This window comes from Chlamydotis macqueenii, chromosome 18 (assembly GCF_036417535.1).
Source record: "Chlamydotis macqueenii isolate bChlMac1 chromosome 18, bChlMac1.mat, whole genome shotgun sequence".
NCBI lineage: Eukaryota > Metazoa > Chordata > Aves > Otidiformes > Otididae > Chlamydotis > Chlamydotis macqueenii.
The window spans coordinates 489691-509106 of record NC_141573.1 but is presented as its reverse complement, the minus strand read 5'-3'; the positions used below and the strand labels follow the sequence as shown (position 1 = coordinate 509106).

The 19416-nt window shown below is 59.9% G+C and overlaps 3 protein-coding genes across 3 annotated transcripts; all 3 read right to left on the bottom strand.

Moving 5' to 3' along the window:
- Nucleotides 1–499: 499 nt before the first annotated feature.
- MCRIP1 (MAPK regulated corepressor interacting protein 1) lies at nucleotides 500–2626 on the bottom strand. Its single transcript, XM_086762574.1, has 5 exons — nucleotides 2585–2626; nucleotides 2449–2497; nucleotides 2261–2379; nucleotides 2049–2147; nucleotides 500–1919 (listed from the first exon to the last, which is right to left on the bottom strand). The coding sequence occupies exons 2-5, from the start codon at nucleotides 2454–2456 to the stop codon at nucleotides 1855–1857; spliced, it is 291 nt and encodes a 96-aa protein (XP_086618700.1). The 5' UTR covers nucleotides 2457–2497; nucleotides 2585–2626; the 3' UTR covers nucleotides 500–1854.
- A 138-nt stretch (nucleotides 2627–2764) lies between these two features.
- PPP1R27 (protein phosphatase 1 regulatory subunit 27) lies at nucleotides 2765–4982 on the bottom strand. The gene is made up of 3 exons (XM_086762396.1): nucleotides 4474–4982; nucleotides 3281–3431; nucleotides 2765–3055 (listed from the first exon to the last, which is right to left on the bottom strand). The coding sequence occupies exons 1-3, from the start codon at nucleotides 4658–4660 to the stop codon at nucleotides 2932–2934; spliced, it is 462 nt and encodes a 153-aa protein (XP_086618522.1). The 5' UTR covers nucleotides 4661–4982; the 3' UTR covers nucleotides 2765–2931.
- Nucleotides 4983–7348: 2366 nt separating this feature from the next.
- On the bottom strand, nucleotides 7349–16729 carry P4HB (prolyl 4-hydroxylase subunit beta). The gene is made up of 11 exons (XM_086762403.1): nucleotides 16540–16729; nucleotides 16054–16260; nucleotides 15115–15248; nucleotides 14763–14900; nucleotides 11730–11834; nucleotides 11324–11449; nucleotides 10699–10899; nucleotides 9924–10044; nucleotides 9524–9705; nucleotides 8999–9085; nucleotides 7349–8396 (listed from the first exon to the last, which is right to left on the bottom strand). The coding sequence occupies exons 1-11, from the start codon at nucleotides 16694–16696 to the stop codon at nucleotides 8310–8312; spliced, it is 1545 nt and encodes a 514-aa protein (XP_086618529.1). The 5' UTR covers nucleotides 16697–16729; the 3' UTR covers nucleotides 7349–8309.
- Nucleotides 16730–19416: the final 2687 nt, after the last annotated feature.

The window sequence follows — 19416 nt, the reverse complement described above, 5'->3', positions numbered from 1 at the left end:
GAAATTCAGAGCCCAGAGCAAGTGCAAGGACAAGATCCCTTCTGTAAAGAAGAAGAAGGGAAAAAAGAAAAAAAGACGTGGCTCATGCTCCCTGCGTTGCTTCTCCTTAGCACCGGGTCAGGCCGGGAAAGGCACAGAGAGCCCTGAAGTCTGAAACAGAAAACACAGGGCTTCAGCCACGAACACCTTGGAAGTCCAAAAACAAGAAGAACGAGGGCCCTGCCCCAGAGAGGCAGCGGGCACACGCAGCTGCAGAACAAGGGGGGATCGGGCAGGACGCAGCCCGCCGGGATGCTGCGGCTCGGACAACCCGCCCCAGGGCCTGCGTGGCGCGGGGCACGGCTGCCAGCACCCTCGGGAGCGGCCAGGCAGTGTCCCGCACGCTGCGGCCCCCCACGGGCACAACGCCCGCGGCGAACAGCGGAGGGGTCGGCCTGTGCCCGGCCGGGGCAGCTGCAGAGCGGAGGCTGTGGCAGGCGCCGTCAGACGGAGGCAGAGCCAAAAGGACACCAGGTTTATTTACAACACTCCTCAAGTGACAGACAACAGAAAAAAAGGGAACAGTATAGCTCAACGACTTGACAAAGGAAAGGGAATGGCAGCCACAACTCCCCCCGCACCCCTCCCGAAGCCCACCGGCGCTGGGCAGAGCCCCCGGCAGCCCCCTCCCTGCCGGCTGAGCACAGGCGGGCAGGGGGCTGCTCCCACCGCCCCCCACGGTCTTCTGGAGGCACGGGGACGCACGGCACGGCTGCGCTGCGCAGATGGGCGAGGATGGCACAGCCGCTCTCCCTGGCTCAGAGGCAATGATGCAGGAACCACGCGAGCCTCGCCAGGAGGGAGGGTCCCGAGAAAGCCGCCCCCGGGGTGAGCTACACCAGCTACGGCAGCCCCCACGCAGCGACACTGCTGCCAGCTGTGGAGGCCACAGCTCTTCCAAGGGTGCACATCTGGAAAACGGTGCTAGCACAGAACAGCACGGCGCTGCTCAGGCAAGGGTGCCGGCAAGCTCCTTTCTGCAGCGCCAGCACCAGCCACCCCCCACTTCTGCTCCCGCCCCTGGAGCTGCCAGAGCACAGGGGCCGGGGCTCTGAACGCGGCCTTGCAACCCCCCCAGCACCTCTCGGGCGCCTGGGGCCGGGGCCAGCGCTGACACCCCGAGGGGAGCAGCTCCACCTCCAGCACCACAGGGACCTGGCCCAATCTAACACAAAGAAAACCCGGCTGCGGACGCAGACCCGCAGCTCTGGCAGCACTGAGGCCCACGCAGCAGCAGCCCAGGTACAAGCTAAGCTGCCCCAGAAGGGAGGAAGGAACAGCCAGCGTGAGCCGCCCAGCACTCAGCCGCACGAACGGCGTTGAACTGGGGCTGCCCGTCTGCCCGAGGCATGAGGACAGAACCAACCCTCCTCCCTCTCCCCCGGCCCGCCCCAGCGGCTGTGGATCCTTGGCGCACAGGAGGGAGCAGAGAACTAGCGCTGCCTCTGCTGACAACGCGGCCGCTCTGCTCTGCCCTGCTGCACACCACAGCCCAGGCAGCCCACGTCCTCAGCACACCAGGGGCTGAGATGGAAGGAGAACGGGAGAACTGTGAGCCTAGCATGAAGAGGGAAAGGACAGCTTGAGGCCAGAGAAAGCTGAGCAGACTGGAATCCTTTGCAACAGGCTCTGGGCATCCTCAGTGAGCCCCTGAGCATCTTTGATTTCAGGTAGCTTCAGAATCAGCCCCAAAGCTGACTGGCTCTCCCGCGGGCTTTTGGGAGTACAGACCAGAGGAGGAAATCAACACAAAATCTCAAATTAAATCTGCTTGAGGACCTTAGGAGACCAGCCGATCCGCAGGGAGGACCCGCCTTAGGACTTCTTTGCATCCTGTGTGTTCCTCCTTTTCAGATCACCCAGGTCGACAGGTTTAAACGCTGCGGAGAAGACAGGAGAGAGTTTGGTGGCAGAGGCTGCACCGCAGCCGCCTCCCGGCCTGCCGAGGCTCCCCGGGGCCGGCCATCCCCCGCCAGGAGCCGGGGGAGGGTGCCCCCCGCGCCCCTCACCTTTGAGGCTGGGGTTCGGCATCTTCTCCACGTACTCCTCGACCAGGCCGCGCTCGGAGCCCATCTGGCTGCGCAGGTCACGCTCCACGCACTGCCAGGCTGCGGGGACGCGGTGAGGGGGCCGCTGGCCTCAGGCACCGCCTGGGCGCAGGCCCGGCCGCAGCCCGGCCCCCCCGAGCCGCGGGGCCGCCCGCCGCCTCCGCCCCGCTCACCCTCGTAGATGAAGCGCACGTTCTCCTCGTGGGCCGGCGTGAAGATCTCGCTGCCAGCGCCGGGGGAGCGCGGGCCGCCGCTCCGCTTGCCGTTGTAGACCACGCGGGACACGGGGGAGCTGAAAGCGAAGCGCGGGGCTGAGCCGGGCCCGGGGCCGCGGCTGGGCCCGGGGCCGGGCGGGGCTCACCTGGCCATGGCGTCGGCGGCTCGGCTCGGCGCGGCGCGGCTCGGCGCGGCTGCGGGGAGAAAGGAGAGGGCGGCCAGGCCGGGGCTAGGCCGCGGGCCGCCCCCCGCCCGTCGCCATGGCAACGCGCGCCCCTCACCTGGGCCCGGCTCCCGCCTCCGCTCGCCCTCGGGCCGCGACGGAAGCGCGGCAGCGCGCAGGCGCGGCCCCGCCCCCGCGCCCCCCCGTCCCGGGCTGGCCCCGCCCCCGTCCCGCCGTCCCGGTCCCGGTCCCCGTGCCCCCCGGTCCCCGTCCCAGCCCCGGCGCAGGCGGCGGCAGCGCTGTGCGAGACGCTTTATTGGAAAAGTACAAAGTGGTTCCCGAGACGCGGTACCGAGCCAGTCCCCGCCCGGCCGCCGGCCCAGGCCCAGGCCCAGCCCAGGCCCGGCCCCGGCCCCGGCGCAGCCCCGCCGCGCGGGCCCCTCGGGGCCTGCTCCTCGCCGGGCCTCAGGCCACGGCGGTGGCTCGGAAGAGCTCCGCCAGGTCCTCGTACTCGGGGTCGACGAGGTCCGAGGGCTTCTCCCCGGCGTCGGTGGTGGCCTCGAGGCTGGCCCCGAGGGAGATGAGGTACCTGCAGGAGACAGCGCGCTGGGCCGGCGGGGCCGCGGGCCGCCCCTCCCGGCTCCCCCGGGCCCCGCCGCCGGGAGCCTTAGGGCCCGGGCAGGCCTGCGAGCCCCGCAGTACCGGGCGCCCTCCTAGGCACAGACGCCCGCAGCCCGGCCCGGCCCTCGCTGGCGGCTGTGCAGGGCTCTGCAGTGCAGCGCGTCCGGCCGCAGCCCGGGCGAGGTGTCCTCACCTGGCTATGTCAGCGTGGCCGTCACTGCAGGCCATGTGCAGGGGCGTCCACCCATTCTCATCTTTCTGGTGGATGTTGGCGCCGTATTTAACCAGGAGCTTGACACAGTCCAGGTTTCCAGTGAGCACAGCTTCGTGGAGGGCTGCCATGCCTAGAAGGAAACCATCTGTTAGCCCTGTACTGGAGGAGGGGTCTTAACGCTGAGCTTACAAGTGCAGGCTGTCCACAGCCCAGGAAAGAGGGGTGCCAGCAAACCCTCATTGTCAGTGAGATGAGTTTGGGGAGGGAACGAAGACTGAGGAAGCAAGAGGAGCTGCCACAGGTTTCTGTTCCCTGTCTATGGCGTAAATACCCTCTCTAAGATGGCGTAGCACCCACCTCCCACAGGGCCAGGCAGGACAGATTCAGGGAGGAGCAGCTGCCCAGGTCCCGGCCAGGACTCACGTGGGGACACGAGAAGAGTGTCTCTGGGACCCTGCTCTGTCGAAGTTTCGGAAGCTCCTTACGGAGCAAGTGATGAAGCAATCAGTATAGACAGGAGGAAGCTCAGGGTCGTTTGAGACCCTGTCCCCAGCCATGTGACAGAAGACGCTGAAACCAAGCACAAAAAAGGGACAAATCCACTCTGCACCAGCCGGTTTGGGGCGAGGCATTCCGTAAGCAGGGTGCAGACGTAACACAATGCCTTCCCCACAAACGCGAATGCCACATCCACGCGTGCCAGAAAGAACAGTTTGTGAGAAATGGACAGAGCCAGGAACAAGATGTGGGGCTGGCTTCTCCCCGCTCTTCCCCCAAGGCCGGGTGGAAGGCAGGCGCCCCGCTGTCCCGTCCAGAGCTCCACAGACCAGGCTGTGCTCGCGGCTCCTTCCCCAGGTCCCGCCACGCTGCGGGCCCCCTGTTCTGCCTTGAGGGGACCCCGGGGGAAGCCTCCCCCCTTCCCACAGCCTGCACTGACCACGCTGAGAGGAGATGTTGGGGCACTGACGCGGGGCTCTCTTGGGCCCTGCTCGGCAGCGCCGGAGGCACTGCTCCTCGCTAGGGAGGAAAACAGCTCGATTCCAGCCTGTGACCCTGCCAAAGGCAGCCCGCGTCCTAGCTTTGGCCGCACAGCTCGCTCTCGTCTCCCTCGCAGCCCGACTGAGCCGTGCCACCGCGCAGACTCCAGCTTTGCCAGCCCCGGCAGCACTCACCAGAAGGGTAGATGGTGTCCAGCGTCACCTTCCTGGCACGTATGAACCTGCCCACCTGCTCCAGGTCCCCCTGCCTGATGTGGTCCTGAAAAACGACGTCATTGGGGAAGCGCACGGTGCGTGAGGCTCTCAGTCTCTGGGCGTACCGACTGTACCGGGGCATTGAGACCGGACAATAGTCCTTCATGCTGGTCGCAGCCCTCAGGCACTGCGGAGGAAGAGGAGGCCCGGAGGCAAGGGGGCTGGCGGAACAGCCGGAGTTGCTCAGTGCTCAGCCCTGCCGCTCGCTGGCCTCGAAGCACTGCTTTCTCCTCGTCTGCCTCTCAGGTGCCTCCTCGCCACGGAGGGGTGATGGTGCCCGCACTGCTGCGCTCCCTCCACGCCGTGTCCGCCTGCGAGTCCCCTTCGCCGGCACTGCCGGGCTCTCCCCACGCTGCAGTGCCCCACGCGGATGGCGCTGGGCACGCACAGGTCACCCGCGGGCCCTTGGCCCAGGACTGGTGGTTCTCCGGGAGCCCCGTGTTATATAGGCTCCCACGGGCTATTTTGAGGACGTGAAGCTCATGCTATTTGCCATGATACTTTGTAATCGAGCCGCCCAAGCCTGCAGCCTCCCACTTTTGGGCAGAAGTTGGTGTCTCATCTTACCACCCACCTGTTGATGTGCCCATGCAAGGGGTCAAATCTACTGTTGCTTTTGCATGGGTAGCCCTTCCGTGGAGCCCAAGGGCTGAAGACAGGACTGCCCAGCAGCAAGCTCGCACACACCCGTGCGTGCCAGGGAAAGACACAAGCACGGTCAGCGAGCGAGGGCAGCCAGCCGCTCGTGTACCGACCAGCCAGTGCAATGCAGACGTGTCAGAGCTGTGCTGCCAACTGCGTTCAGAGCTAAGTCACTCTCCTCTAGTTGCATCAGATGGCTTGAAAAGAGCAGAATGAGCCGTGCTGCCCAGCGCGACCGCGAGACAGCGTACAGCTAAGCACCGAGAGCACCACCAGCACGTTGGATGTCATCGGTGCCCTTGCGAGGACAGGGGTGCTGCTGGTGCTCCTGATGTGGGCGCAGAACCACGAGCCTACAGTGCCCGTCCAGGGCGCTCAACGTCCCGGTTCAGACTCAAACCCGGCTGCTGCGTAAGGGCAGGCTTCTACAGAGCAGCTGGAGAACAGCACCACCACCAGGCCGTTCCTGCATGCGTTACTCTCCAACTGCAGCTGTCAGAGGCCCAAAATGGAGCATTTACCACAGAGGAATCTTTCAGAGCCACCAAGGGTTCAAAGAACAACCGCTCCTCCATCCTCTTTCCCCATCAGAGTTTGGCCATGCCAGATACCCAAGCGTATTGTGCTCTGTTGCATGCTGATGAGGATTGCCCAGGCAGAGCAATGAGCTCCCCGCGGTGCGCCAGGACAAATCCCTGTCCCGTGCCAGGAGGCGCAGATTTCACACTGCCCCTTCCGCAGCAGACCCTTGTCCTGAGCCCCCGCCAGCAGCGAGGCCGACAGCTCTGCCAGCACCTGAGCACTGCCTGCTGCACTTGGTCATCTTCTGGCAAGCGCATTGATTGTTTCGCCGAGCATCTCCGCTCAGCAGTACATCAGTCGGAACACCGTGCGATGGGAGGCTGAGCTAGCTACTGTGGAGACAGAACACTTTTAGCCTGCTTTCTTGGAAGAGCAATTAGCTGTGTACACAAGATGACTCTGATGGAGTCCTGCTCTGCCAAGAGCAGCTTTGGTGTATGACAACCACTCCCCTCTAAACCAAGCAAGGCAGGTCTGAGACCATAAACACAGAACCACTGCAGAGCTCAGCCTTGTTTACACTTTATCTTCTCCACAAAATGGACGTTTTTGAGCCAAGTCCTAGCCAGCACCTTCCAGCGGGGCTCCTTGCCAGCAGCGCTCTCTTCCTCCCCACCACAAAGGCATGGCAGCTACCACTCACCAGCTCCAGCACCGGCCACTAGCACTGCCCGCGCTGTGGGGGTACGGCTGTGGCAGCTGCGCCACGCTGAGACCAAGGCCCCTCCTGCCTCCAGGCATGCGAGGGCTGACCTCACTGGAGGCCTCTTCAGAGATCCTTGTCCACACAACCACAGGTAAGAGTCACAAACACAACTGACGGCCAACAGAACAGGCAGCAAGCACGGTGCTGGATCCCAAGGTCAGCGGTTGCCTGCTGCGCGCACCACACCAGGGCTCTGCTCCCAGGGCAGCCGCAGGAGGAGGCTGGAGCTGCAGACAAGCAGTGCCCAACACCCCCGTTCTACCATCCCAACGTTCACATTCAGTGACAGGCTCACGAGATGCCCTCTAGCCTTACTGTGCCATCCCATGTGACATTTATTGCATATTTTCTTACAAAAATATTTTCAGCAGTAAGTGACTGGTTTGGAAATAGCAATGTAGCTCACCAGATCATGTGAGCCTGACTAGCAGAGCTGCAGCCAGCCCCAGGTTTCCCTGTAGGCAAATTCTTGGTTAACTGCTGAAGAGCAATGAGGTCCTCACCTCAGGCCAGCTGGCAGGGAGCCGCTTATTCTCAGAGCCCAAGCCAATGTCTGCTCACTAACAGAGCTGTTAGTCGTCTGCCTGCACAAGCTGATTTAAGCTGGACACAACCCAGTCACAGTGAAGTTCTTTGCCGATTATGCAATACAAACTTCAGGTTAGGGGACCAGAAGACACCTGCAGAACTGGAAGCATCCAGAAAGTGTAGTTTCCCTCAAAAGTGTGGTATTTAGTGCAAATTTGAGAAAGCTGACAAACAGCATTCTGGCAGAATCCCTTGAGAATCATCCTAAAACTGTGATCCCCTTTGGGTCAGGTTCAAATACATTCATTCTGTGTTCTGATAGAGACAGAGACAGAATAGTATTAAAATCTCAACTTTATTTGGCCAACAATTTCAGTTCCAATGTTACCGTAGCGGAATGCTAAGAAGCAGCCTGATGCAGCTCAGGCCTCTGAGGCACTCCTGTTCAAGTTCCTCCCCAAACCCGGTAATTGCAGGTGTCCTGTTTGATCAGACCCTCCCACACCACCCACCTGGTCAGCCCATTCAAAGTAACGCATGGAAAGGGATCGCAGAACAGCCTTGCATTTGATCGAAAGGATGGCAACACAGCCAGGTCTCCCCTGAGTGAGGAGCCAGCTGTCACCCCCACCCTGAGCCTGCACAGCCAGTGCACACAGTATTCCACCCTTCCGTGTTTGGAATAGCCATCTCCAAGCGTCTTAAAGCAGAGGGGAAAGGAAACATCTGGCCAGCACAAAGAGAAGCACCTCCCACCAGATGATGCCGTCAAGCCTACTGCCTCTTCCCCTACGTACACTGAAGGCTGATTCCAGGGAAGGACAGCTTCAGAGCACTTCCTACACCCTGCCAGGTGGGGAAATCAGGTACAGGCTTCAGCTTTAAAAGAAAAAAAGGAAAAAAGCTTTCTTGGAAGATGTTAGTGGCAAGGCTTCAGAATGTTGGGCCACTGAACTCACGCTACCGCTTCGCAATCTGCTTCTACCCAGAAGGACAGAATACTTCAAACAAAAGCTGTGTACAAAAAAAAAAAGTACATCACAAAAAAAAAAAAAGAACAAGCCCAGCTGGCTTGGCTGGCTACCTAGTGACAGATCCCTTCTCAAAAGCAAAAAGAAAGAAAAGAGTCAAGTGTACAGACAAGTGAGGGGGAAGTGTTATTTTAAAAGCCAATCCCTGGATTTCCAGTCATTCACCTTCTGCTTTAAATCTTAATGGGTTTCTGACTCAGTGGGCTGCGTGACAGCAGCCAATTTTAGTGTCTGATTTTTTTGGGTGATGCAGATCAGGCTTCTCTTTACAACTCATCCTTTTGGATTTTCTGCTCATCATCATCACCCTCCTCAAGGTCTGTTTCTTCATCTGTCTCCAGGTCCTCCAGATCCTGCGTAAGTTAAGACAGCTACTGGTTTCTGACACAAGCACAGAACAGCGTCTCTAATCTGTTCACTATTCTCTGCTGCCATGCTAACGAATCATGCAGCCACTTCCACCAGGAGCTCTGAACTCGGGACATTAAGGATTAGAAGCCCCTGGAAGCTGGTACCTGCACCTGTAACACCCTCAGCCGGGCACGTGAGGAGCTTCCAACTGGATACACTGCTCCAGTTCCAGGTGTGAGCAGGCATTCACAATCAAGAACAAGCCCTCTGAGTCCTCCAGCAGTTTGCACAATCACCAGAGACAGCTTGCGTTGGTTTAGGCTGCAACACCAACGTTTCCGTACATTTGTGTCTCAGCCTCCCAAGAACGTTTGTTGCACACCCAACTGAAGTGCTCTCAGAGCCCATTACAGGCCAACAGCCAGCCAGGCTGCAGCTGAACAGTGGCCTTTCATGATGTGGGCACTTGTGCTCACCGACAATATCCTCTCCTGCCACATAACAACCCAGGATCTTATTTAGGGCTGGGCACCCACGCACAGCACCAGATCTGACCCACCCCCCACCTTCTGAAGGCCCGGAGTACTGTGTCAGCATTACTCACATCATCGGCTGCTGCTCCATCCTGACCTCCACTCTCCAGGAATTTTTTGAAGCCTTCTAGTGTCCTCTCCCCATTATAGTCAATCACCTACACAGGAAAAAAACACCACAATAATGGTTATGGGCACCTACAGAACCACGCCCCTGGAGAGGAGAATTCTCTTTCTGAGCAACAGTGAACATGCCAAGCAAAAGGGAATTTAAAAATTCACCTTCACCCATATGAGACGAAGGAAAACAGCTCAGCCACTAGACTTCAGAGATCACTGCGAGGAAAGAATAGCCTGCAGATGAGCACACTGTCCTCTGCTATGCGCCCTCTTTTCCCCATTCCCACCCCCCCAAACTCTGACAGCCCAGCCCCCCCCAAAGGGTCTCAGATGTCCTGTAGACGCAACGTGTTCCATCCCTACAGAATGGAGAGCCCTCCCAACAGCCTCGTCCAGGACAGAACTCGAGCAGGCAACTAAGCACTTCTACTCCTCCCTCGTTATGCGATCTGTACAGAGGCCAGCCGCCCTCTTACATTTCTGCCAGAGCCTGCAGGGAAGAACTTGAGTGTGGGGAAGCTGTGGATTTTCACTGCCTCTACTTCATTGGCTGTCGAATCCATCTTGGCAATGACGATGTTCTCATGGTCCCTGTAGGTCTCTCCCAGCTTGTCCCAGATCGGAGCCAGCTGCTTACAGTGACCACACCAGGGGGCATCTGTTAATTAGATAAACATAGCTAGCACCAACAGCCTAACGAGTGACCACCACCGCTCCCCATCAGCCCCACACCAGACAGTCCACACCCGTCTTTTCAACCAAGACTCCCTTTATGGCCTGATTCTGTAAGACACTTTCTCCCTAATCCTGGCCATGCACTGTTTTGGCACTCCTTTCATGCCCGTTACTTGGAATCAGCTGTTGAAAGACACTTACAGAACTCTACAAAGACATTCTTATCCTCATCAAAAGCAACTTCTTCAAAGTTCTTCCCAACTAGAACTTTGACAGGCTGCTTGTCCCAGTCTTCAGGAAGATCTTGACTCATCAAGTGGGGCTGGAATAAGAAGTGAAATTCAGGGACGTGGTTTGCTACACAGCTGCCTGGAATGCACATGCAATCACATATCCTGGAAAACCCAATTTAACCACCCCCCATGCCTCAATCAGAGGCTGTGAGCAATCAGATGAATCAGTCACTACTTCTGCTCACAGAAAGTCTACTTCCCACCACGAGCAAGCAGCAATAACAGGGGCTCTTGTGCAGAGCGAACTGCAATTGAGCTCTGCCGGAAGGAAACGATATTGCTGACAGTATCGTTCTCACAGGCCTGAGTTTAGCTAAAGTCACTGCTGGAGTACATTGCATATGGCTACCTCCAGCAGATGTGAGCTGGAAGCGATTAAATCATGCCACAGAAGTTCACACCTTCCAGATTGTTGGCAGGAGGAGCAACCAGCTAAACAGCACGGTTGCCATAAGCAGCAGAAAGAGCGGGCCCCAGCTGTACTTGGGTACACACAGCTCGCTCTCCTGCTGTCTCCGTGCCCCAGCAGCCTCACCTTTCACTTCTCAGCACAAAGCCCGCTAGATATCCCATACACTAGCTGGAAGGATTTTCTCCAGATGACTCATGCAGCTCCCCACCGCACCTTTTTTTAACCTTGCTTAGCCAGTAGGTTTACCACCAGCAGTATTTATCTTTATTACCTTGATCTTGCCCTCCAGGAATTTATTACAGAACTCTTTGATCTTGTCTGCTGTGAGGTCATCTGATTCAGGTTTGTATTTGGTCATTTCCTCCTCCAGTGTGATCAGACGTACAGCTGGACATTCTTCTTTCTTTAGGCCAAAAAACTCCAGAATTCTCTGGTTGTCACTGTGGTCACTGTCTATGAAGATGAACAGGATCTTTGGAGGAAAGAGTCAAAGGCAGCATGGTGAAGACGAGTGGCTCTCGATACGTTACACACACACTTGCACGGGGAGTAGCTGAACTGGCCCCGCCGGCTTCTCCAAGCCCATCAGGAGGGCGCCCGGTCAGAGCACGAACGCTGCAGCCGCACAGTTCAAGCGGCACGCACACAGACCTGGCACTGACGGTGAGCAAGGCAGAGTCAGATCTACATCCGCAAGAAGGAAAGTCAGGAGTTAACTGCTATTCCTTCAGCAGTTGTGCAAGCCAGTAAGTGACTCCGTCACCTGTTATCAAGTGACACAGGTAGAGAGAGCTAGCTTCAAGTCCTCCTCTACAGCTGCTAAGCAGGTATAGACAGTACTACACTTCTGTGCAGGAGGTGGCCACTTAATTCATAACCCAAGAAATCTATCTCACCTTCCCTTTAAAGTTTCCAGCTGCACTCTTGAAGTTGTCCAGTTTCTCTTGGTAGTCAGATACACTTTTTGGTAGGAACAGCAGAATATGAGTCTTGATCTCCCCTCCAAAGATTTTAGGAGCAGTCTGAGGAGCAGAAAATAAACTTTATTTTTGGAAGAGTGGTAAATCAGTGTCAAAATCAGCTTGGCTCTGCTATTCTGACAAGACCACAGGAGCCTCCAACACTACAGGAATGCTTTAAACAACAAAATTATATCTCCTTCCCCTTGTGTTCTTCACACTCCTAATTCCAAACTAGTGTCAGCTTCAAGATAAAGCACAATCACAAAACCTACAATTTAAGCTTTGTTATATTCACACAGTAGCTATGGGAAGATGCCTTACCAAGTATCTGAAGACCTACCTGTTCAGTGAACTCTATGACCAGAGGCAATGCATTAGACTTGATGAAGTTCAGTAAATTATCTTTTGTGAGATCCCCTTCGAAGTTGTTACGGCCTTCATCAAACTGCAAAACCAGATATTCTTGTATTAGAGCGCTTCCACATCCCGTACAAATCCCTTTCAGGACATAAGACGCACTCAGAGTCGCTGCCCCAGCAGATCTCAGCTGCACTTGTTCAGAGCAGATTTCCGTCTCTCAGCAAGGTCACCACATGTTCACACTGAACGTGTACCAGGGTGTCCATCCTCCTGGCACACAAAGCCTCAAATCATCTGCTAGCAGCAGCAGGTGAGCAGCAACAGAGCGCTCAGCCTAGACCTCGGCTTTGTTCTGCATGATCACGGAACAATTTGAAATAGGTCACCGAGAAGGAAAATGAACAGCTGCCTCACAGCTTTGTAGAAGGCATCGCACAGACCCGTGAGAAGCTACCAGCGCACAGGCAGCTTCCCGCTCTGCAGGAGCGGTGTCAGAGCAGACGCAGGCTAACGGGACAGCGCTGTGAAAGAAGTGACAGCAAAGCGCACTGTGCAGTGCCAGTAAAGAGGGATTCACTCAGCTCTGGGGGGCGGTTCCAGTCTACTGTTAGAGACAGCGGCACACGTTTAACATGCACAGCAGAGGGGCCAGATATGCTTCTGTAGCAGGACATCACCTGTATCCCTGACCGGGATTCTCAGCACCCTCTCTGGCAGCGGGGAAAGGGAGCAGCTGTAGAGGACCAGCACAGTTAGAGAGGATGTGCAGGACAACACTGCAGTCCCGCGGCAGGGCGACGCTCAAGTTACTGGCAGAAGCGCGAGTGTACCCGGATAACCTTCTGCTAGAGGAAGCACACCAGTCTCAGCAGAAAAGCTGAGCAAAACACGTACCACTGGAAATTAACTCTGTAAATACTTTCACAAGCACTCAGCACCACCTTCGCATCTTCAGAACAGTCTGAGGGTCTTCACAGGTCTGGGCAACCCCAAATAAGGTGAGAATGAGGAGCCAGCAAACCCTCCCAGCTCAGACCCCACTAACTGCAGGAAGCTGAACCAAGCCCAAAACCAGAGCTGCTGGTAAAAACCTGTCTGGTCCTTACAGCCTGGTATTTGGTTACTGCTGGTGCTTGTTTTCACCCTGATCTGGGGTGGACACATTCGATAGCTCTCAACGGCACCACCGTGACATCACCTCAAAACACGAACAAGAGGCAACATTCAAAGGGCATCTCACCTTCCCGCCGCGCAGAGCGGGGCGCTCCTGCAGCGCCCTGGCTCTCCAGTGCCCCATGAGCGGCCTTTAGACCAAGGTTCCTCCCACTCCTAATGCACCAGACTGAGAAGCTGCTAGGAACAGACCTGCTTTCATTCCAGATGTACCCAAGGCGACCACACTTACGGAAAATAGCTTGAAAACTCCTTTTTGTTAAAGACTGGTCCTGCCATCGCCCCGGTGCCTCAGAATCGGAGGAAACCTCAAGAGAACTCATAGGACTTAGGGCTAGAGGACAGCACATCAGATCAAGCCAACACAAGTCCCTTCTGCAGAGAGCTAAGTGTGACTAAATGCACAGGCAACTAGATAAAATCCAGCGCAGTAACTCCTCAGTGCTGGAAGCCCGGCTGTAACCCAGCCACTTCAAAGCCATCTCCTGTGTTGCTCTGCTCAGAGCCCGATGCCGGTATTCCCCACAGCCCCAAAGAGACAGCTGGTTTTAGAGGAGCACTTTATCTGGGCTTCAGCGTTCGCCAAAGGACACGAACAGAAGTTGAGGAAGCCCCTGCAAGCAGCTGTTGCAGCCCAGCACTAGCCACGAACACAGCACAGACAGCCGTACCGCGAGAACAGCGCCACACAGGTAGCAAATCAGCCAAGAACACCACGCTGCTCCCGCCACCCATCCAGCTTTTCCAGCTGCAAAACCTCATTAGGCAGGTGACTGCACCCTCAGCCAGACTGAGCTGAAAGATCTCACTGAGAATTTAAGTCTCCAAGCTTCTAGCACCATAACAGCTACAATTTCAGAGGTGCAGTGGAATAAAACACGCTCTTTCAGCTGAACAAAGAATGAAATAAGATGTGATTCAACTCCTTAGCCTGTCTTCGGTCAGATCAATGACTGATTCAACCACAGATTTAATCAGTCGGAACCCAAAGCAGCTTTCTGGCCTGGTCACCGCACCCATGCGCGCGGTACCACCAAGTCCAAGGAACCGCTGCTCGTCTCCCCAGACCTAGAGCTTAATTCCCGTGACTTGGATTTTAATAGTAAAGTGCATCCGTCAGCTTATTTCTGATTCTGTAGAAGGCCAGCATCCCTCTGCACATAATCCAACTGCCCCGGCCTCGTCAGCTGGAACTGCAAATCCTCTTAGGAACTCTGCTGGAATCGCTACGCCACAGAACCCGCAGCAGTGCAAGAGCGGAACACCACCCCTTGGACACCACCGCTGACTGCGGCAGAGCTCAGCGCGAGCGTGCTGAACCCAGCTTTGCTAAGCCACAGTCACAGGGCATCATGGCAAGCCATCAAGAACTTGGCTACCGTTCTGTTTAAGACCTCTGAGGTTCAGGGAAGGGCACGGGAGCCTCGCTAGTTACAGCCATGAAGATTCTAGAGATTGCGCTGACCGCTACTGCGCTACAGCCAGATATCTGCGAAACAGGGAAGTGAGTGAAGCAACAGCCTGGACCCAAAGGCCTGCAGCTTCAGGAGGGCAGCGCCAGGCCAGGAGACCGACCAGGCTGCCCTGCGCCAGCTGCGGGCCCCTCTGCTCCCAGCTGCGCACCACAGAGGGACCTGGGGCTCCGCCACCCCACCAAGGGGCTGCGGGCTCCACTCTCCTCCCCCAGCAGGCTCTGAGCTTGCAAACAGCCAGGTTAACAGCACGGGATCTTTTCCTGTTTTGTCCAGGGCTGCCCACACCTGAAGTTGACTAATTAGAGAAAAGGTACGAAGGGGCAGAAGACTCAAGCGTGGTGCTCGTGCTTTGCGCCAACCAGTACCTTCTTGAAGAGGACCACACCATCCTTGCTAAGCTGGTACTTGGCAAAGACATCGTCACTGGAGGAAATCCCAAAAGGAATGTCATCCACGGCCTCTGCTGCTGACAAGAACTCCTTTGCAGACTCTGACGTCAGATCCTGGAGAATAAAGGAAGTGTCTCGCGTGAGACATCAAACTGAAGCATAAACATCCCAGGGCTTACCAGCCAGGAACTGGAAGATCAAGTAAGGCAGGGCAGCAAGTGTTTCACAACTACGGAGAGCCCTCCCCAGCTGCCAGCTCCCACGGGCAGAACGCAGGGAAGGCTCTAGACACGGACAAGAGCCTCTCAAATGGAAGCACAAACTCTACCTTAAAGAAACCAATCACAACCACTTCACTGGAATCCACTAGCGTCTCTGCTGCAGCAGCATCTGTCAGGGTGGTTGCAGCCGGGCCGGTGCGTTTCTTCAGCCAGCTGACAATGTCATCTGCTTCTCTGCCAGCTACGCCAGAAAGATAAGAACACAGATTCACTTTTTCCCCCGACTAAGTTCACAAACACAAAACCCCCAAGCTTCGCGACAGACTGCTCGGCAGCTGGCCAAGAGGTCGGGAGAGCGAAGACAGCGTTTACACAAGTCTTTTCCTTTCGCTCCTGGTGTAATTCAGCTAATCCACAGCTGTTAAGTCAAGGTGCAAGGGGCTCCCAGGAATCCACTCCTCTCTTGCGTCCAGCCCAAGCGCATTCTTAAACTTGACCAGCAATACAGTGCTTCTCCAGGACACCAGTCTCTCTCACCTTTTCTTTAGGAATCAGTACTCTGGTGTCACCCTCAGCACCCAGCACAACGTGGCTTAGCTTAGGGGAACTCTGCTCGTCTTGGTCTTCCTCACACCTCTGTCCTACGTCTCATGTCCGCCCCTTTACCCAACCACCAAGCATTTTTTTCAATTCTGGGCATTAAACTGTTTGAGTAAAGTCAAGCTGAGCAACAAACCAAACGGGATGGCTTTGTTTCCCTACGTAAAAAGCAATTCCAGCTGCTGTAGCTCATATGAGGGATTTCCCCAGCTCAGGTTAGGAAGCTGTTAAAGCAGCCTCCTTCCTCAACATCCCAAGCACAACACCCGCCCGAGCACGCCCGCTGCGGCGCCACTCCGCTCCCCGTGCTGCCGCCACGGTGGACCTTGTCCAGCTGCACCAGCACACGCAGGAGCGCGGGGCCGGGCGCAAGGACCTGCCGCCACGTCGCTGCCCTCTGCACCCGGGTGGCGTGGCCAGGCGCGGGGCCAGCCGCCCCGGCTCACCTGTGTACTCCTTGGGAGCGGCCTTGTCGCCGTTCCTGAAGAACTTGATGGTGGGGTAGCCGCGCACGCCGAACTGCTGCGCCAGCTCCGACTCCTCCGTGGCATCCACCTTGGCCAGCCGGATCTCCGAGCCCTCCGCCTTCAGCTTCGCCGCCGCCTTCGCGTACTCGGGCGCCAGCGCTTTGCAGTGCCCGCACCACGGGGCGTCTGCGGGATAGGGCGTCAGCGCCGGCCGCGGCCCCCCAGCCCCGGGCGCGACGCCCCCACGGCCCCCCCGGGCCCCGCGAACCGCCCGGGGCGGGGCCAAGGGCGGCGCAGAACCCGCACCCGGGGTCCCGCGGCCCCCCCGGCCCCTCAGCGGCCCCCGGCCCGGGACGGTCCCACGCCCCCTCCCCCCCCGGCATGCCCGCCCCTCGGGCCTCCCGGCCCCGCCCTCGGCCTCCCCGGCCGCCGCACGCCCGCCGCTCCCGGCCCCGGCGCGCTCACAGAACTCGACGAGCAGGTAGCGGTGCGCCGCCAGCGCCTGCTCGAAGGAGGCGGCGCGCAGCACCAGGACGCCGTCCTCCTCCTCCGGGGCCGCGGCGGCGGCGCGGGGCGGCAGCAGCAGGCACAGCAGCGCGGCGACGGCGCGGAGCGCGGCCATGGCACTGATGGCGGCGGGGGGACGGGCCGGGACGGGCGTGCGGCCGCGGCGCCGCCTCCGCTTATAAACCCGCCTCCGCCGGCCGCCGCCGCGCCCCATTGGCCGCGCCGCGCCGCGCCGGCGCCGCCCGCCATTGGCTCGGCCCGCCGCCCGGGCCGCCGCGCGGCTCCTATTCGCCGGCGCGCTGGGCACGCCCGGCGCCCGCCGCCGCGGGTTGGCCGCTGGCCTCGCTGCCCTCCCGCGGGCCGCCATTGGCCCCTTTCCTCGCTGCGTCGCTCGCGATTGGGCAGCGCCGCCGCCTCGCGCGGCCGCCTGCCCTCGAACGTGGCACTCGGGCGGTCCCGGCGGGCGGGCACTGCGCGTGCGCACGGCCAGGCGCGCGTGGTGGATTCTGACTGGGCCGCGTCCGCCGCCCTTCGGCCCGGCCCGGAAGGGAAAGGGGCTCTTCCGGCGGCCGCGGGGAAAGGCCGCGCGGCACGTGACGCTGCGGGGCGGCTCTCGGCGGGGGGGGGGGCAGCGCCCCGCACCCCTCTGCGGGACGGCCCTGCCGCGCGCTGCCCCCGCGCTGCCCCCCCCCCCCCCTGCGGCGGGGCTCGCGAGGAGCCGGGCGCTGTGCGGGAGCTTCGGGTGCGGGACCGGCCGCCTGCCGGGCGCCGCGAGCCCCGCGGGGCTTCGGGTGGCGAGGCCGCAGCGAGCGCACAGTGCCCGGCCGGCGGCTCGGGCTGTGCCGGCACCCGCGCCTCGGGCCGCGGCTGCTCCCGGAGCGAGGTCCTGCGTCGGCCGCCCGCAGCCTGCCCGGTCCCGCGGCGAGCGAGCGCCTGGGGCCCGGCCCTGCGCCGGGGCAGTTCCTGCCGGAGCAGCCTGGCCCGGCGCGCTGGCACAGGAGGTGGCCCGTCCCGCTGCCAGCAGGCCCCTGGGGCCCAGGGCCACGAGCTGTCTCGCCGCACTGCACGCGCCAGCCAAGGCAGCGGGGCCCGGCGAGGCGCAGGGCGCCGGTGCAGCCGCTCAGCAGCTCTGGCGAGGCCGGCAGCGCTCACGCACGCCTTGCAGCTGCTGAACTCCCTTGTTCTTGTTTTTGGTGCCAGCCGAAGATCCCGCCACTGCTGAGCGCAGGCCCTGTGCCGGCCTCGCGGCACCCCGCGAGCAGAGCACGGGTCCTCTCTTTTCCCTGAATCCCTTTGAACACCCCTGCGCTGCGGGGTCTGCCAGAGGCAGGCCACACGGGGGGCACCACGCACCCTCTGGGGCGGCAGCCGCTCTCCTCTGGCCGCCTGCTGGGCTCTCGGCGGGAGCATCGTCACCTCACCACGAGCGGCTGGCGCAGCAGGTCCAGCCCTCGGCCGGGGCTCTCCCGCAAGACGTTCACCCACAAGCTCTCCCCTTCCCCTCGGCTCTCCCCAGCTGCCTGTTGGCTGACGCAGGTGAAAGCTGCCGCGCTCGCGCAGCTGCGGTTCTGCTGCTTCCAGGCAGTTGCTGTGCTAGCAGCTAGCTGCTGTGCCGCTCTTAGCAAGCTCCCCAGGTTTGGGAGGTGCAGCTCCTGGCAGGGGCTGGGAAGCCACAGGTAGCGAGGTTCATCCAGCCACCAGCCACCGCGTCCTGCCCAGCCCGGGGCTGGAGCCGCGCGTCCTTGGGCTGCTGGGCCCGAGCGCGCTGGCAGGACGGCCCAGCCCGGCAGCCTGGCGAGGAGCACGCCCTGGAGAAAACCCGGGCAGTGAATCACCGCTGTCGCCCCTCGGTCCCTGCGGCTACAGCAGGGTACAGCCGTGCTGCCTGCCCCTCCCGGGCACCCACCACCGTGGCAACGATCTAACAGAAACGGCAACGTCCAGCGTTTGGAAAGACTTGCCAAAGAGCTGCCGGTTGCGTCAGACAGGATCTCGCCCTGACACCGCTGCCCGCAGAGCGGCTGTTGGGGGCCAGCACAAGCAGGGCCTTTGTTCGCCTTATCGGCACATCTGGGCTCGCTCTAACCGACACGAGCCCGGGCGCCGCCCGCTCCAGCTCCTGCTCTTGCGCTGCCTTTCTCGTCCCCGCGCGCAGGGAGGGCCGCGGGCGCGCGGCCGGGCACAGCTTACAGCGCGGCGCAAGCGACGCACGCCTTCCAGAGCGGGCTCCGGGCGCGCAAGCGGCTCCTGCCCCGCTGCGGGTGTCTCGCCTCGGCCCTCGCAGTTCCCCAGTTGCATTGTTTCCTTCAGCTGCGGCATCTGGGAAGCACGGCAGCTTTCCTGGGAGCAAGAGCAGGGCCTGCGCTGGCCGCTCAGCAGGTTCCGCGCCCCATTCAGTTCTCAGTTACCGTTGCGACTCTGTTAGACCGGGAGTGGGGCCGAGCCACCTCCTCCCCACAGCGACTGCAGTGCTGCAGGCTCTGTGAGGAGCTTTTCCCGGCTGCACTTTTCTTATCCTTCACACAAACGTGCCACACGCTCTGCAAACATCCGCAGGCTCTTATCACACACCTCCTCCCCGGATTCCGCTCTCCCTCATTCTGGCTGCGCAGGAATGTCACCTCACGCCCGCAGCTGGAGCGGGCACAGCCGGGCAGGCCGAGGCGCAGCCCCCCCCCTTCGCCAGCTCAGGCTTTCACCTCCCCGCGCCCGTCTCACCCCGCATGCTGCCGGCCGCGCAGGACAGAGCCAACAGCAAGGGACGGATCTTGAAGCCAAACGCTGCCAGGGGGCCTCTTGCCTCTCCTCTGGAGGGATCCCAGATCCCGTTTCACA

Excerpts from the sequence above, each read along its gene's own strand:
- MCRIP1 (XM_086762574.1), bottom strand. Across the intron at positions 2,148-2,260 it reads CGTGCGCTTCATCTACGAGG|CCTGGCAGTGCGTGGAGCGT; the intron begins GTGAGCGGGGCG and ends GCGTCCCCGCAG. Across the intron at positions 1,920-2,048 it reads GCCGAACCCCAGCCTCAAAG|CGTTTAAACCTGTCGACCTG; the intron begins GTGAGGGGCGCG and ends TCTTCTCCGCAG.
- P4HB (XM_086762403.1), bottom strand. The coding sequence starts at position 16,696 with ATGGCCGCGCTCCGCGCCGTCGCCGCGCTGCTGTGCCTGCTGCTGCCG. Across the intron at positions 10,045-10,698 it reads TCCTGGAGGGCAAGATCAAG|CCCCACTTGATGAGTCAAGA; the intron begins GTAATAAAGATA and ends TTCTTATTCCAG. Across the intron at positions 9,086-9,523 it reads CTGCAGGCTCTGGCAGAAAT|GTGATTGACTATAATGGGGA; the intron begins GTAAGAGGGCGG and ends TTTCCTGTGTAG.
- PPP1R27 (XM_086762396.1), bottom strand. The coding sequence starts at position 4,660 with ATGAAGGACTATTGTCCGGTCTCAATGCCCCGGTACAGTCGGTACGCC. Across the intron at positions 3,432-4,473 it reads GGACACCATCTACCCTTCTG|GCATGGCAGCCCTCCACGAA; the intron begins GTGAGTGCTGCC and ends GTTTCCTTCTAG. Across the intron at positions 3,056-3,280 it reads GGCCACGCTGACATAGCCAG|GTACCTCATCTCCCTCGGGG; the intron begins GTGAGGACACCT and ends TGTCTCCTGCAG.